General features: G+C 45.2%; 1 protein-coding gene across 5 annotated transcripts in view; it reads right to left on the bottom strand.

The window, feature by feature from the left end:
* Nucleotides 1-16167, bottom strand: part of STAG1 (STAG1 cohesin complex component) — a 995019-nt gene that overhangs the window by 528630 nt on the left and 450222 nt on the right. For all 5 annotated transcript variants that reach the window (XM_069213542.1, XM_069213540.1, XM_069213544.1 and 2 more), the window contains 2 exons: nt 1729-1843; nt 1265-1382 (listed from right to left, as the gene is read on the bottom strand). In XM_069213542.1, the coding sequence (XP_069069643.1) occupies nt 1265-1382; nt 1729-1843 (233 nt within the window). The remainder of the gene's footprint in view (nt 1-1264; nt 1383-1728; nt 1844-16167) is intronic.

Genomic DNA, 16167 nt, shown 5'->3' on the forward strand with positions numbered 1-16167 from the left:
TCACTTTGCTTACTGCTAAACAGTTTGCACAAGTTCGACCTGCCCTGTTTTACTTAATGTTGTTGGCTGGTGCTCTGACTTGTTCTAACTTAGCTTTCTTGCTATATGGTGCAGTTCGTTTGAGGAAAACATTCACTGAGTGATGTATGCATTTGTGGAATTAAGCACTACTATTTTGAACTTCGTATTTTATTATTTTTATTATTGTTTTAGGTGCTCTTGTAATGTGCTCCTTTATGATTTTATGTGAATTTGAATAAAGATCGTTGACTCAGTTATGTGGTCCTTTCGTATATTGTGACTAATGTGATGCAGGATATTTATCTACCAGTTTCGTATTCCTACTCAAAAAATGTTTTACACTTGAGTCTGCACTACATGGTAGGGTGCCTTCTGATTCTATTAATCTTTATGACCAAAATGCAAGACAGGTATGCTAGGCGTTTGTATGACACATTGCTCCTTCTACATGAAAAGAAAGAGAATGCTTGCTTTACCATAGTACTGAACAAGGGCATTTAGAATTACAATGAACACAGACTATTATATTTAGGTCCCCTGATTAAAAACTTTTAAAGGTAAGTGCTTAGATCTGGACTGTTGCAAAGTGATATCACATTACGGCAATGTGATCAGATTCACCTCTTTTGGACTTAAGCGGTTTCAGATTTCATTTGAGGTATAATTTATCAGCACTTAGATGAGAATTATCTTTAATTCTGTGCTTTTTCTCTTAAATCATTTACATTATACTGCTTTACAACTTCATTCAATTAACCTCGATTATGGCTAAAAAGCTTTTTACTAGTTGAAAAATCCATGTTGAAGAGTTTGTGTCAGGAGTGGACACAGATAACTGGCGAACTATCAGCCAATGAGAAAGGGATATATGAAATTAAAGGAGTAGTACATATGATAGATTTGGAGGGTTTCGTTTGCCTCTTTTCCATCGCCTAGTTTGCCTCGTTCTCTATGGTTGGGGGTTTCCTTGTAAAATAAGAATGATTATTATAGAGTTTTTCACATATTTATGAACAGTTTTTGAGAACACAATAATGGTGCTTGTGACTGAATGCAAGAAATAACATTTCAAACAGATCTCGGACTGAAAAAAATGGCCCATTTATCACTGCTTGGCAATATTTCCTCAATCATTCTTCTAAGCAGGAAAGAGACGGCAACTGGAATGTTCAACCTTCAAACAGCATTATGTTCCTTGAAAATCTTAATGCCCATTAACATTTTTAAAAAGTATAACTCGTGCCTTCTTCTCCTTGGACAGGTTCTTCTACCAGAAGTTCGATCATACACTCCCAGTCCTTAAGCAGCTCTTGCGAACTCTCCCACAGACTGTCCACGAGATATGCAGCATGTTCATGCAACTAGAAACAAAAATAATAAATGTCACATGCCCATATTCAACTTTAGCCTATCTACCCGCACCCCATGGTGAGAATATTCTAGGAAGTTGAGTGACTGAATTTAATTAAGTTAGAACAACATTTGTACAACTCAATTCTCAACTGAGGTTCTAGGTTTGCAATACATATCAGATGAATGTGTCTATCCAATGATCAACAGCAGCTCTCACTGTAGGACCATTTAAGTCTTAGCATACTGCAGGTCTTGTTCAAATATATTATTTTGGCTTACTGTAATCCACATTATGTATGTAGTGTGATTTGTGTTCCATCTTCACAGCATAACATTTTTACTTATGCAACTCACCTCACTCTCAAGAAAGAATAACACCAACATCTTAATGAGGTTCCCATTGGGGCTGTTCCTTCCTCGCTGCTTCGCCAGCGCCTCTTCAGCCAAAGGGTCATGCCTGCTAAAGAGTCTGAAATGGAATAAAATAGTCCATCATAGTTACTGCCAGTGAACAGCTTTTGTTGGCTCTCTCCCAAGCTGGCTGAAGGTATAAAATGTTATATTAAAGGGATAGGATGTAAATTACTTGAGACCAAGAGGAAATAAAAATATCTGGAAGAGATGGATCACATTCATCGAGTGCCAAACCTAATCCTGAAGAAAGGTTCAAAAACGTATATACAAATACGTGCTAGACAGCCTGTTCTTCACTTTTCAGGGTTCATTCTTTACAAGAGAATCAAAGTACATGTAGACCAACAATCGTAACGTTGTGCTTCTTTCGCCCTGAACTATAAAATTTTCTTGATCTAGCTAACTCAGTTCTTGAAAAAAGGGATATGCTCCGTGCAATGAAATGGGAATTAAGTTCACTATATTTAACTCCAAATATTGAACAAAGAGAGGCATGCCAAACAAATATACTTTAACAAATACATTCAACCAGGTATAATTATATTTTATCGAAAACTTTAAAGCAAAAAAACTGTGAATGGGTCCAACTCAGACGATAATGTATCACTTAAGAGCATAAATGAAATCTCAGGATGGAGCAATATTTTCTTCCTCAAAACACCTGACCATCAAATGAATTAAGGCGGAAAACAACCAAAGCATTATCCACTGCATACTGAAACCCCCAACTATACTTTCAAGTCAACTAGGACAGAAAAGCAAGTTACTGAAAAAAAAAAAACAAATAAAAAGTAGGAAATTAAGTACTTGTGCCCTAAGGTAACTAACTCGCGCCCCTGCCACACACACTTTGTCAAAAATGTTACTGCAAATATTACATTGCTATTATCAGTGATATTAACAAGGATGTCATGAGTGCCGTAATTTGGGGGGTAATTGGTGCATGGCGACGGTGCAAGTTATAGTTAACTTAGGGCACGAGTTATTGTTACTTGAGGTAACCAACTGTAAATGGTGAATTTCCATGGTTTCCTATGTTTCAAATGCGAGCCTAACTATAACGTCCCTGTAAACCTTTGGTTTAAGTGACTTCCTATGGCTTTTTTTTATTTAAATATATAGTAATTTTCATTACTATGCGCTAATCCAGCCACTGCCATGCACAGCCTTCACCCGTGCGCAAGGGAGGTTGTCCACAAGACCTGGCCTACTAGCAAAACAAAGGCAGAAGGAAGCTTAACCTGGTCTGCACTAATTCCTCAAATACAATGTTGCCAACAAAAGACATGAGGGCATGACCCACAAATGGAAAGGCACACTTAAGACAAGCAATTCTTAACAGATTTGTGTAAAACATTCTAAAGAAAATATTTTCAATAATCAATATGGTTGAATACATCATTTTAACATAGTACATTTGACATAACATGATGAAATTGTTTGCCAATGTCAACTGAGAAACGTAACATTTTAAGGACCCAACAACTTAAAATTAAAAGTTATATATTTGGTTTAAGTGTTTTGCAGAATATTCCCTTATTAAAAAACATTTGCAACTTCCTTAAACTGGTCCGGTTACTTGGACTAATCTAACTTGGGAGAAAAGTCCCTCACATCACGCTCTCAAACACCCATCCTATCTGCATCCAGCTATTAATGCTCTTGAGATGCACGAGTACAGGTAAAACAACCACGCGACCCACAAACTATCTTCATTGCACCAGAATGTTTTCTTAAACTTAACACTGTATTTTTGCTGCCCCTAGCTGTGAGGCATCTATTATAGCCCGGTGGCTATATTGGCCATTAAAGTCCAGCGTTAAAGGCCCAAAGCGAGGGCCTATAACAAGGGAGCAGGACTTTAATAGCGGTATAGCCCAGATACAAAGGGCTATAAGGCTATTAGAACATTCTATCACTAGAGAGTAGGATGTTCTAAACAGTGAAACGAAGGAATCACTGAGCCAAGGGGACTGAATTCTCCTTGGGCTCCATGAAGCCTTTTTCACAGCCATAGCTGCGAACAAAAACATTGGAATGTTGGAGCTTCGAGCTCTACCAGCCATTAAAAGCCTGGAACTCTCCATTGTTTTTAATGGAGCTCCCCACATTCCAATGTTCTAATAAATCTTCAACAACCTGGTAAAGAAAATCTTTGTTTCTACTCAGAGCTTGGAGGCTCAGTGGGCTGATGATTACACTACAGCGATCTCTGCTCCATCACATTTTTCCCAGCTTCGAATTCCAGCGGGTCAAATTGTGCAAACATCATTCTGAGGTTAAAAAAGAACTAACGAGGTGAGTAACAGATTTCCATTCTGTGCCACTAGGGTTAAGGCATCCCGTGGGTTGGAACAGTAATTCTAGAAAAACATCAATTGTGCTAATGAACAAGTTACTTACCTACGGCAACAATTTATCTGGTAGAGACATATTCTAGTTAAAGATTCCTTGCCTCAGAATTTTCCTCAGGCGCCAGACTGGATCGGAGATTTTTCTTCGAGCAGTACCCTTGCGCGACATCAGGTGGTGTCAGTCGACTCCGTGTGAGTCATGGTAGCTGTGATGACGTCACAGTCGTATATAGGTGGCACCTTGGTGAGCTGACAAGTTTTTCACTACTTTCCACGCCAGTAGTGAGGACCAATGAAGAACACATTGGTGCACCAGAACTAGGGCCCTGAGAGGGCATCCCTGTCCCTAGAAATCAGTCTGCAGAGCGAAAAGGATAGGTGGGTCAGTAAGGAATCTGCAAATACAATTTGTTACCAAAGATAAGTAACTTGTTTATCTGATAGAGACTTTTTGTTGCAGTTACATACCTTAGAATAGATACCGAAGCAATACCATCCTCAGCAGTGTCTGCGAACCAAGATCAGACTAAAAAGTCCTTCACGACCAAATTCCCAAAGTACCCATCTGTGCGGACCAGCCTGTCCAGGCAGTAATGCTTTGTGAACTTGTGCAGATACACCCATGTTGCTGCCTGGCAGATGTCCTATGCTGGACGGGAACTCTGCGTGCCAGGACTCTGGCTGCAGCAGTAGCTCTGGTGGAATGAGCATGCAAACCCTTTGCCAAAGCGTAGCACATCTTGATGCAGAGGACAACCCGGGAGATGGTCCGCTTATGCACCGCCCACCCTTTCTTTGCACCTACATAACCTATAAAGAGGTGATTGCCCACCCAGGAATCTTTAGTACAATTGGGGTAGAACACCAGCTCTCTTTTTGGATTCAGACAGTGGAGTCTGTCCTACTCATGAGAAGGATGTGGGGTGCGTAAAAAGTAGGCTAAGAGATAGATTGGCCTACATGATGACGCAACCACTTTAGGAAGGAAGGAGACTCTAATATGAAGCACCACTTTCTCAGGATGGACAGATAGAAATAGTGGCTTCAAAGAAAGAGCTTGAAGCTCACTCACTCTGCATGCAGAGGTGATGGCAATGAGGAAATTATTTTTCAGTGTGAGGAGCAGCAAGGAACAGTTATGCAGTGGCTTAAAAGGAGCAAACATAAGGAATGTAAGTATCAGGTTCAAATCCCACTGCGGCATTATGAACGGGGTAGGAGGGAACATGTGAGCGAGTCCCTTAAGAAACCTCCCAACAATGGGAGATTTGAACAAGGATGGTTGATCTGGCAATCTAAGGAAGGTTGGGATGGCAGACAGGCAGCCTTTAAGGGTGCTCAAAGCAGAGCTGTGCTGGTCATGAGAGGATGAACAGTAGAACCTCAGATAGAGATGCAGAAAGGGGAATCAACAGATTTGTTGGTACACTATACCACAAATTTGTTCCAACTACAGGTGTACACCGTTTTGGAGGGACGTCTGGCTGGCAGGCTAATATTACAGACTTCAGGAAGAAGGTCAAAAGCTGTCAACTGCCCCTGCTCAAGCTCCACGCAAGGAGGTGGAGACTAGACAAATTCTGGTGGAGAACCGTCCCCTGCTGCTGCGACAGAAGATCCTCCTGAAGAGGCAGTCTGAGTGGAGGATTGATGGCCATGCTCAATAGCTCTGGATACCATACTCTCAGTGCCTGGTCCGGAGCCACCAAGATAACTTGGGCCCGGTCGTTCCTGATCTTCTTGAGAACCCTGGGCAGAAGCAGTATAGGCGGAAAGGGGGGCGGAATTCCACTCGAGACAAAAAGCATCTCAGAGGAAGTGCCGCCTTCGAAACTCCAACGCACAAAACAGCTGACATTGCCCGTTCTCTGCAGAGGCGAACAGATCTAACCAAGGATCTCCACACTGCTGAAAAGAGACCTTGTGCCACCTCCAGATGGAGACGCCATTCGTGATCGGCTATGTATAGACGGCTGAGTGTGTCTGCTCTGGAGTTGAGAGCCTGCCAGATATTGAACCACCAGGGTAATGTCCTGATGTTCCAGCCATGTACAGAGGTATGGTGCCTCCTGACAGAGGGTCCAGGACCCCATTCCGCCCTGTTTGATGCTACACCACCTGGCGGTAGTGTTGTCCATAAACACGAGAGGGAAGAACTGCTTTCAAAGCAAGCCTGATCACCCGGAGTTCCAGAACACTGATAAGGAAGCCAGGCTCCGCTGGAGACCAGATTCCTCTGATCTCTGCCTCTCCCATGTGGCCACCCCATCCCAGAAGTGACGCATCTGTCATTATGGATAGATCTGGCTGGGGAAGAGAGGGATCTGCCGTGGACCCCCTGCAGATTCGAAAGCCACCACTGCAGGTCTTTTGCGAGATCTGGACGAAGTCGGAGAGATTTCCCTGATGCTGCGCCCACTGGAACTTCAAGTTCCACTGCAGAGCCCGCATATGCCACCTGGCATGTGGCACTAACAGGATGCAGGGGCCATGAAAACCCAAGACAGAGGCTGAAAGATCGGAATCATAGCCTGAATATCTTGGACTCACTTCTCGGGAGGATAAGCACAAAACTGCACTGTGTGTGCAACAGCTCCGATGAAAGGGAGCATCTGAGAGGGAATCAGGTGTGACTTCGTCACGTTTATAGTGAACTCCAGCGTGTGCAGGAGTTTTGCCGTAGTCTGAAGATGGGAGACTACTTTCTCAGGCGAGTCCGCCTTCAACAGCCAGTCGAAGTAGGGGAAGACTGAAACCTCTGACCTGCGCAGGTGAGCTGCAACCACTGCCATCACTTGTGAACACCTGAGAGGCGCTGGTAAGGCTGAAGGGGAGCACGGTAAATCGAAAGTGCTTGTGACCTACCACGTATCATAGTTAACGTCTGTAGGCAGGCAGGATGGGAATGTGGAAATAGACTGGTTAGACCTCTGGTTCCCTGTCTCACGCAGGATTCCGCGTCCCAGGCCAGACAGTGGCTGAACAGCATGAATGGCACAGTGGCTGGGATGGGGATGCGACGAAGACCCATCCGTGGCCATGAAAGGAGCAAAAGGTGGACTGTTGGGGGCAAGGGGCAGAGGAAAGGCCGAGGGACAGAGCCATAGTCCGAGAGTCCTTGAACCTCTCCAAAGCGGAGTCCGCCTTGTCTCCAAAGAGACAGGAGCCATTAAAGAGCATGTCCATAAGACTTTGTTGGACATCCCCCCCAAAAAAACAGATGCACGCAACCAGGGGTGGCGCCTCAAGTCCACCGTCGCCGCAACCGATCTACCTAGAGAGTTGGTCATGTCCAGCCCACATCTGATTGTGAACTTTGCAGCATCTCTCCCATCAGTGACAGCTTGGGAGATGATAGCACGGGCCTCCTCCAGTATCTGCAGCAGAATCTGCACAACCATGTCCCAAAGAGAGTGGGTATACTGGCCCAAAAGTCATGCAGTGTTGGACTGCAGCGCAAGACTTGAAGAAAACTTCTTCACAAATTGTTCAAGCCTTTTTGATTTCCTATCCATGGGTGCGGAAGGGTATGCGCCAGAGGAAGAGGATGCCTGGATGACAAGACTCTTAGGCATAGGGTGTTGGGACAGGAATTTAGGGTTGTTCGGAGCAGGCCGATGGCAGCGTGCAATAGTTCTGTTCACAGTAGCCCCTGCGTTTGGTCTGGACCAAGTACCCAAGAGGACATCGGTGAGGGCTGCATTGAATCATAGAAGGGGCTCAGATGTGGAAGCCCTTGGCTGAAGCACCTCTGTCAGGAGATTTGACCTGACCTGAACAGTAGGCAGCTCAAGGCCAAGGACCTCAGCCGCTCTTCTGACCACCACAGAATAAGTCGCTCCCTCCGCCATAGCCACGGTAGGAGAAGACTGCATGCCAGCATCTGGAGAAGTGTCCAGGCCACTGTCTTCGCCCAACTCCTGTGCCCACTCCAAATTAGGGTCATTCTGGTTTTCATAAGGGTCCAGGGACCCTTCCGATCCTTCCTGGAATTCAGACCCATAAGAAAAAGGGTCAAAATCCAACCTGGGGTGAATAGGCCCCATTGAAGACAGAAGCGTCAGCCAATGCCATTCTGACTCAGAGTCGTCAGGGAGGGGCATGGGGTTGACGTTGGGAGCACCACCAACATAGGGAGCGTTGACAATCAAACCAGCACCGGGGAAGGTCTTAATGGTACGACCAGTGTCGGTGCATTTCCAAGAGCAGATCTGGAAGGGACCTCAATGGTCGGAGCCAATGTCACCGGCTCGGAACCCAAAGGCCCCCCAACCGCACCCCTTGGGTCCGAAGGCACCGTATCTTGAGTCGGCCTTTACAAAAATGAGGTGCATAGCCTCATAAAACTCATTAAATTGGGCAGGGGTCGCTGTGGCTCCCGGAAACTCTGGGAATCGCACAATGGACCCAGACGCAGGCCCTGAAGACAGAGGCTTCGAGTGTTGACGCTCCTCCCACGTCTCATCAGCCGAGTGACGGGGTGTAGTCGAAGGGTGATGGGATTTCTTCTTTTTACCTTTACCTGAAGACTTTGAGAAAGAAGAATGGTGGTGGCTCAGAGAGCGGACTCAAGACCTTCCTCTCGAGCGAGACCATGACCTAAGCGGAGTCGAGTCTTGGGCCACCAGAAGCTTGTGGGACCGCTCTCTCAAGGCCTTAGGGTGCATGGCCCGGCACTTGGAGCACGACTTTGGGTTGTGGTTGCACTCCAGACACCACAAACAGACCTGATGCGGATCTGTCACTGACATGTGGTGACCGTACTTGCACTGTTTGAAACCGGTCTTCGGGGACATCCTCGATGCACCAAAAAAAACGTACCCAAAAACTCGACAAAAGGGTCGAAATTAGTCAAAAAGAGACCACAGTAGCTCTCTCCGGATCAGGGCGTGGCGCAGAAAGAAAAGAACTGGCGCTGAGGCACCAGCTAAGTACTACTCCCAACATCATCACGGCAACTACGATGCCAACAATCCCGCGGAGTCGAATGACACCACTTCCCAACGCGCAAGGGTATTGCTCTAAGAAAAAATCTTCAGATCCAGTCTGTCACCTGGGGGATGATTCTAAGGTAAGGAATCTGCAACTACAGGTCTCTATCAGATGTTAGACGTTAACAAGGCAAAACAACAGTTGAAATAGGTCTTTCCCAGGACCGCAATTAAATGAGACAGGGTAGAGAGACTGAGTTAGGGGTGGAGGTAAGCGAGGCAGTTTAGAGAGAGTAATTGAAAACCAAGGCCAAACAGAGAGAATGTTCACTTTTAGAGGGGGCCCCTTGGAAGGAGGGGGGTCATAGGATATTGCCCACTTTACCCATGCCATAAAAAGCCTCTACTTCAAGTACTGGTAGCATGGGGTCACCCAAAGAGCTAAAGCAGTCAGCATCTGGACCTAAAAGTGAATCAAAGACTATAAACAATACAATTGCTTGAATCGTGGTTTGAAACTGGAAGTTGGATACTTTGCACAAGATTTTTAAGAGAGCTTTTTTTAAGCATCGAAATGGACTAAATGAACTATAGTATATCTTAAATAAAAAATACACTGATTATGGCTAACAATCCATTTTATTTTAGGTATTTGATGCAATGCAAACCTAGCAATAAGGAGTAGGGTGCACAGCTGTCTGGTTTGCGTAGGACTCCTTGTGGGCATTCTGAAAGCTTTCCTGGGAATTCATCCTGTCCATTGCTAATAATTGGCTTTGTGGTCTGCAAGTCACATTTTCTTGCTTTCTATTTGCTGGCTTTATTTGGTTTAGGCTTTCCAGCTTCAGTTATTTCCTCCTTTGTTCACTGTATTCTTCTACAAACTCGCTTTCAGTAAGCAAGCCATTAAATCTTGTTCTTATCTCCTCAAATTTTCGTGCACTCAAAGACAGAGATCAAGTGTCAGCATGCAATGTCCTCTGAAGAAGCTTTGTGTTTATTTTTATTTCTCGGTCTTGAAAGAGAGAATTTGTGTAGCAATCCTAATAATTACTAATGTGAGAGTAGAGGGTGTAGGATGTTTTTTCTAGCACACAACAAAAAAATTAAATGAACTGTGCTGATGTTTCAGAATGTGTCCAAATTAGTACTTTTTGTATATCTGAACTGTGGTGGTAACAAATATTTGAATAAATCAAAATATCAATACACTAGGAGATAACATTTGCAAAGATTATTGTGTGTGCACAGTAAAAACTGAATTTTTATGGAAATTTAAGTAATTGTCAAATGTGTTGTCTAACAGAAGTGCTCAACCACTCCATGCATACTCCACACTACGCCATTCTATGCCACTCCATGCTCTTCTGCTCACATCTACCCCGCTTCAATCCACCACACTCCAATCTACAGCAATCTAACCCACTCCATTTCAATCTATTCGACTTCACCCCAATTCTGTCTACTTAACTCCAATATACCCCATTCTACCCTTGTTTGCCCCACGCTACCCCACTCCAATCCAGCCAATTGCTACCTCATGCCAATCGCTACCCCACACCAATCCAGCCAATCGCTACCCCATGCCAATCCAGACAATCTCCAACTCAGCCAATCTCTACCCCACGCCACCCAAATCTACCCCACCTCATCCAAATCTACCCCAAATTACCTTACTCCAAACTACCCCGATCTAACCCACTCAAAACTACTCCATTTTACACCAACTCCTTTTAAATCTATCCTACTATAATCCAGCAATCCACCTCACGCCAAGCATACCCCTCCAACCTACCCCTATAAACTCCAATCTACTCCAATGCACCCCAGTCCATCACACACCAATCTAGACCAATCTACCCCAATACATCTCATTTCAATCTACACCTATCTACCCACTTCAATCTACCCCACTCCAATCTACTGCCCTCCTCACTAATCCGCTCCACGCCTCTCCACGCCACCCCACCGTACACAAATATATCCCAATCTTCCCTACGCCACTCCAATCTACCCCACTTTAATCTACTGTAGTGCAATCCAATCTACACCCATCCATCCCACCCCAAACCAACCCATCCACCCAACTCCAACTCAACCCACCCCTCTTCCCCACCCTCTCCACTCTCCCACACTCACACTCACTCTCACTCTCCCAATCCACACCCACTCCAATCTCTCCCAATCCACACCCACTCCAATCTCTCCCAATCCACACCCACTCCAATCTCTCCCAATCCAATCTCTCCCAATCCACACCCACTCCAATTTACCACACTCTCCTCCCACTCCACTCTACCCCGCCCCAGTAACACAGCAGCCACAGAGGTGCACAACATGACTAAAACTTATTGCCAAATCCAGTAGCTCTTGCATAAGCGAGACCTATTTGCTTTGCTAATGCTTGTTTTACTTCAGCAAGAGAATCTAGGACACAAATTGTACTGCTGCTGAATCTGCTTACAGAAACCATGTGATGGGCAGAAGTGAGCAATTTTAACACTACTACGCATCACACTTATGTATTATGTCATAAATTATGCATCACCAATTTACAATCTGAGGCTCCAGGAGTTAGTCATTTGCTCCAAATCACACAATATTTTGTCATGTGTCAAGCCAGGATCAGAACCTAGACCTCCAAAAACATCAAAACTCCTCTCAACCCGTAAGAGCTGTGCTTCAGATTTACTAATCAAAGATATTAGCAGCGTTCAGTTATGGGACTGTGATGTGAAGTTTTAGGGTTCGAAAGCTTAGCAGGAAGAAGGCGCCTGGGCAGGGATAAATTACTATTCAGTTACTCCTTTCTAGCATCCTTCTTCATTGTAAGCATATTTATGATTTGCTTTTCTTTATTCCGATTGTACTCTAAAGTACTTAAGACTCCATATTTTTCTTTACTTCATTGCCTTAGGTTTCCTTTTACCACGTGTTAAGCCTCGATTTAAATCAGTGATTTCTTTGACCCAACTTGGAATGCATATTTTACATTAATGGGATCCCCAGTCAGGCCTTACTGTGTGCAAGAAATATGCTATTCTTAAGGTTACGTATTGTCATTTAATCTCCAAATAGGCACTCAAAGTTTGCTCTATATGGCCCCTTGGGCCAAACAAGTTCAGAAGCAGCTACTTCTTTTGACTTCCATCACAGCCTCTTGAGGGCACCAGCACTCCCCACCACATGTGACTCCATGTCTGTGTAACATATATGACCTGTTAAGGAATCTCTCCTATGAGACTCAAGTTCTCAGCTTTGTCTAACCACTAAGCGTAAGACATCATAAAGTCACCACCCATCTTAATAGAAGGAAAATGTTTCCTTATACTACCAAAATATACCACAGCCTTTGATGCTCCTCAAACAAGCATTTAAGATTGAATAAGAATGCAACACAGTATTGCTGAAGCTCCGTCCGAGACCTTGGAAGTATGATCTCTCTCACCTTTGCAAATGTAAATACATTTTCAAAAAAGTGCAAAATAATGACCGTTCCACTCTTCGTAGCTTTCTATCTGTATTTCTTTCTGAAGTGACAGCCTAAAGGACAGAGCCCGAATAGGTTACTTACCCTTTAAGCATCTGTTTGTGACATGTAGTGCTGTAGATTCACATGTTTTGCATACTCCTACCATCTAGTGTTGGGTCCAGATGTGTGCAAGTTGTTTTTCTTTGAAGAAGTCTTTTGAGTTATGAGGTAGAGTGACTCCTATTGGTGATAATGCACATGGTCATCGACTCCACTGCTAGATTCTTTCCTGAAGGCAGGTGAGAATGGAGAGGAGAGGAAGTGAAAGTAATGAGAGGTTCATGTGAATAGAATGTAAAACTGCAATGGCCACAAGTGTCCCGGGAGGAGGGTGGGTGTATGTGAATATACAACACTAGATGCAACGAACAGATGCTGACAGGGTAACATTCCGTTCGAGGCATTTATGGATGTAGATACAAATGCTTTGCATAGACTGCAAAGCAGTTCTCCTCATACGTAATGGCTAACCTGTGAGTGTTGCAGTTGTTTGGGAAAAATGTACATAGCACCAACTGACCTAGGTTGGCTTAATGACATGCATTACAGACCATGTACCTGCTTTGTAATTGTCAGTTATTGGACTGTTTTCTAGGAAAGCCATGGATTCACCATTTTTTCTGAGTGGTGTGCTCTAGGAGGTGTAGGTAAATTTTTTTTGGCTTTAGCTTAACATGTTTGAATGCACTCAACTATCCATCTGGCCATATCTGATTAGGACGTAGGCATTCCTTTATGGGGTGGGGAAAAAACAACAAATAGTGGTTTCGTTTTTCTGACAGTTTATTTTATCAATGTAGAATGTATGGACCTTTTAACATCTAATGTGTGAAGCGCCCTCTCTGCAACTAAATCTGGTTGTGGGGAAAAAGACAGCAACACAATTGCCAGAAGGCCCTGTGAGCTGGCGATGTGCCAATGACTGGCGGCTTGTGCCGCAACTCTAAGCCACAGCATCAATATGCTTGCATGCCTTATAAGGGTGCGGGGAATCTGTTTGCTTTCAAGTTGGGACGTTCGTGGGCACTGCTTCGGACGAGGGAGTCTAGTGGTAACTGGCCCTTGATGTAGATGGAATCACGAGGGGGGGGGGTTCTATTGTTTGTCTACTCAGTGTTATAACTCTAACAGGATCTTTAAATATGTCCACTGTGTGTGGAAGCATGCCATTTAACATAGGGAGATAGTGTGTGGCCATAGAAGTGGTGGAGAGCGCCACAAAAAGGAAGGCCTCTTCTAATGGCTCTCTGTGTAGTTTTAAGTTGTGTAAACCAGCAGCTCTAGCTATATCTTTCTCATAAGATGTGTCACGTGGAGGGGAGGGGTGAGCAGAATATAAATCCGGATCTGTGTCTCCTAGAGGAGGAGTGTCATAGGTATCTCACGGTCATCCTGTGGTGATGTCCCAAACATGTTGTGTTCCTCACAATACTCAGCAGTATCAGAGTGTGGAGACCCTTGAGGTGAAATGTCTAATGGGTCTTCTATAGTCTATGGGGGCGAAGGTGAAATTTGTAGTGGAGAGGATGGAATAAGAGGCAAAGGATTGGTGGCCTTGTCCACTTTTTTCCAATGTTTTGGTGGAACCAGTATGTCCAGAGCCTCATCGGAACTGAAGCTTTGGTGAGGATATGTCAGGTGTGAGGCTGGATGTGGAGTCCCTTTTGTTTAGCATCCAGATGGTCTTGAAGTCTACGGAGAACGGGCCCATTATTCTGTTGGAATCGGACCTGAAACTCTGAGGATTTTGGATCCGACTCAGGGTTCAGTTTTGGCAAAGAAGCTCCGCTTGGCATCAAGGCCACAGACGTAAAGGGCAATGGTTGGCTCGGCACCGAGAGGTGGTCCAGGGCCAAAGTGCCCGATGCCTAAGGCTTCGGCTCGGTGTTGCCACACCAAGCCGGAGGGCGAGGCATCTGAACCGGTTGCTCCATGCCAACCACGGTCAGAATGCAGTGGTGGACCGAGGACCTCTTTGTATGGATCCAGAGGGGCTGAATGTCTTTTGGAAGGATCAATAGGATGTAGAGGAGCACAGAGTACCATCTTTCTTGCCATGTTATCCAACAATTTCTGCAGGTTTGTCAGTGTGTTTTGCCTGTCTCACTGGGATCCTGCTAGCCAGGATCCCAGGACTCAGTATGTGGCCTATATGTGCTGTCAAGTATGCTTAACTGTGTCACTGAAGTTCTGCTAACCAGAACTCCAGTGCTTATGCGCTCTCTACTTACCAAAGTTGTCACTATTGTTTAATGATGCCAGATTCCAATTTCAATTGGCACAATGGACCCCCCCCTAATAAGTCCATAGTATATGGTACCTAGGTACCCAGGGCATTGGGGTTCCAGGAGATTCTTATGGGCTGCAGCATTTCTTTTGCCACCCATAAGAAGCTCATACAAACCTTTCTTCAGGACTGCAGCCGGAGCGAAATAGTGCACACACTATTTCACAGCTATTTTACACTGCACCAAGTTTATTTATAAGTCACCTATATGTCGAACCTTCATTTACTGAAGGATAGGTGCAAAGTTACTATGTGTGAGGGCACCCTTGCACTAGCAAAGGTGCGCCCACGTTGTCCAGGACCAATTCCCTGGACTTCGTGAGTGCGCGGACACCATTATAAGCGTGCACTACATTTATGTCAATACATATATGTACCTTCCCAATGGTAACTCCGAATATGGCCATGTGAGGTGTCTAAGATCATGGAATTGACCTCCCCCCAATCCAAATATGGTATTGGGGGGCCAGTCCCATGCACCCTGGGGGCTCCACCATGTACCCCCAGTACTGCCAAACCAGCTCTCTGAGGTTTCCACTGCAGCCCCAGCTGCTGCCACCTCAGACAGGTTTCTGCTCTCCTGGGGATTGGACAGCTCAATCCCAGGAAGACAGAACAATGGATTTCATTTAGAAGAGGGGTGTTATAACCTCTCCCATTGGGAATAGGTGTTACAGGCATGGGAGATGTAGCCTCCCAGAGCCTCAGGAAATGCTGTGAAGGGCACAAACGGTGCCTTCCTTGCATAATCCAGTCTACACTGGTTCAGGGACCCGCAGTCCCTGCTCTGGGGCGAAACTGGACGAAGGAAAGGGAAGTGACCACTCCCCTGTCCATCACCACCCCAGGGGTGGTGCCCAGAGTTCCTCCAGTGTCTCCCTGGCACTAGCCATCTTGGATTCCAAGGTGTAGGGAACCCTTTGGAGACCCGAGTGGCCAGTGCATACCTGGGTAGGCAGCCAGACCCCCTCTTAGGGCTATTTGGGGTCTCCCCTCTGGATGTTTAGTCATATTCGGTTTGCAAGATTCCTCCAGGAATCCTCTGCTTCAGCTTCTGAACATCGGATAAACCGCAGACCGCTCCAGAAACCGCTGTAACTGCAACAAAGTATTCAGGATGACTCCTGTGACCTGCAACTTCAGCTCCAGCCAGCATTTGCAAAAGTTTCCAAGGTGTGCACGCTCCGAGGACTGCCAGTCTTCTCCCTGCACCAGAAAAAATGAAGGAATCTCCCATGGAGTGATGGAGTCACTTCCCTGCTTCAGCAGCCACCC

The sequence above is a fragment of the Pleurodeles waltl genome, chromosome 11 (genome assembly GCF_031143425.1).
Source record: "Pleurodeles waltl isolate 20211129_DDA chromosome 11, aPleWal1.hap1.20221129, whole genome shotgun sequence".
In the NCBI taxonomy this organism is placed as follows: Eukaryota; Metazoa; Chordata; class Amphibia; order Caudata; family Salamandridae; genus Pleurodeles; species Pleurodeles waltl.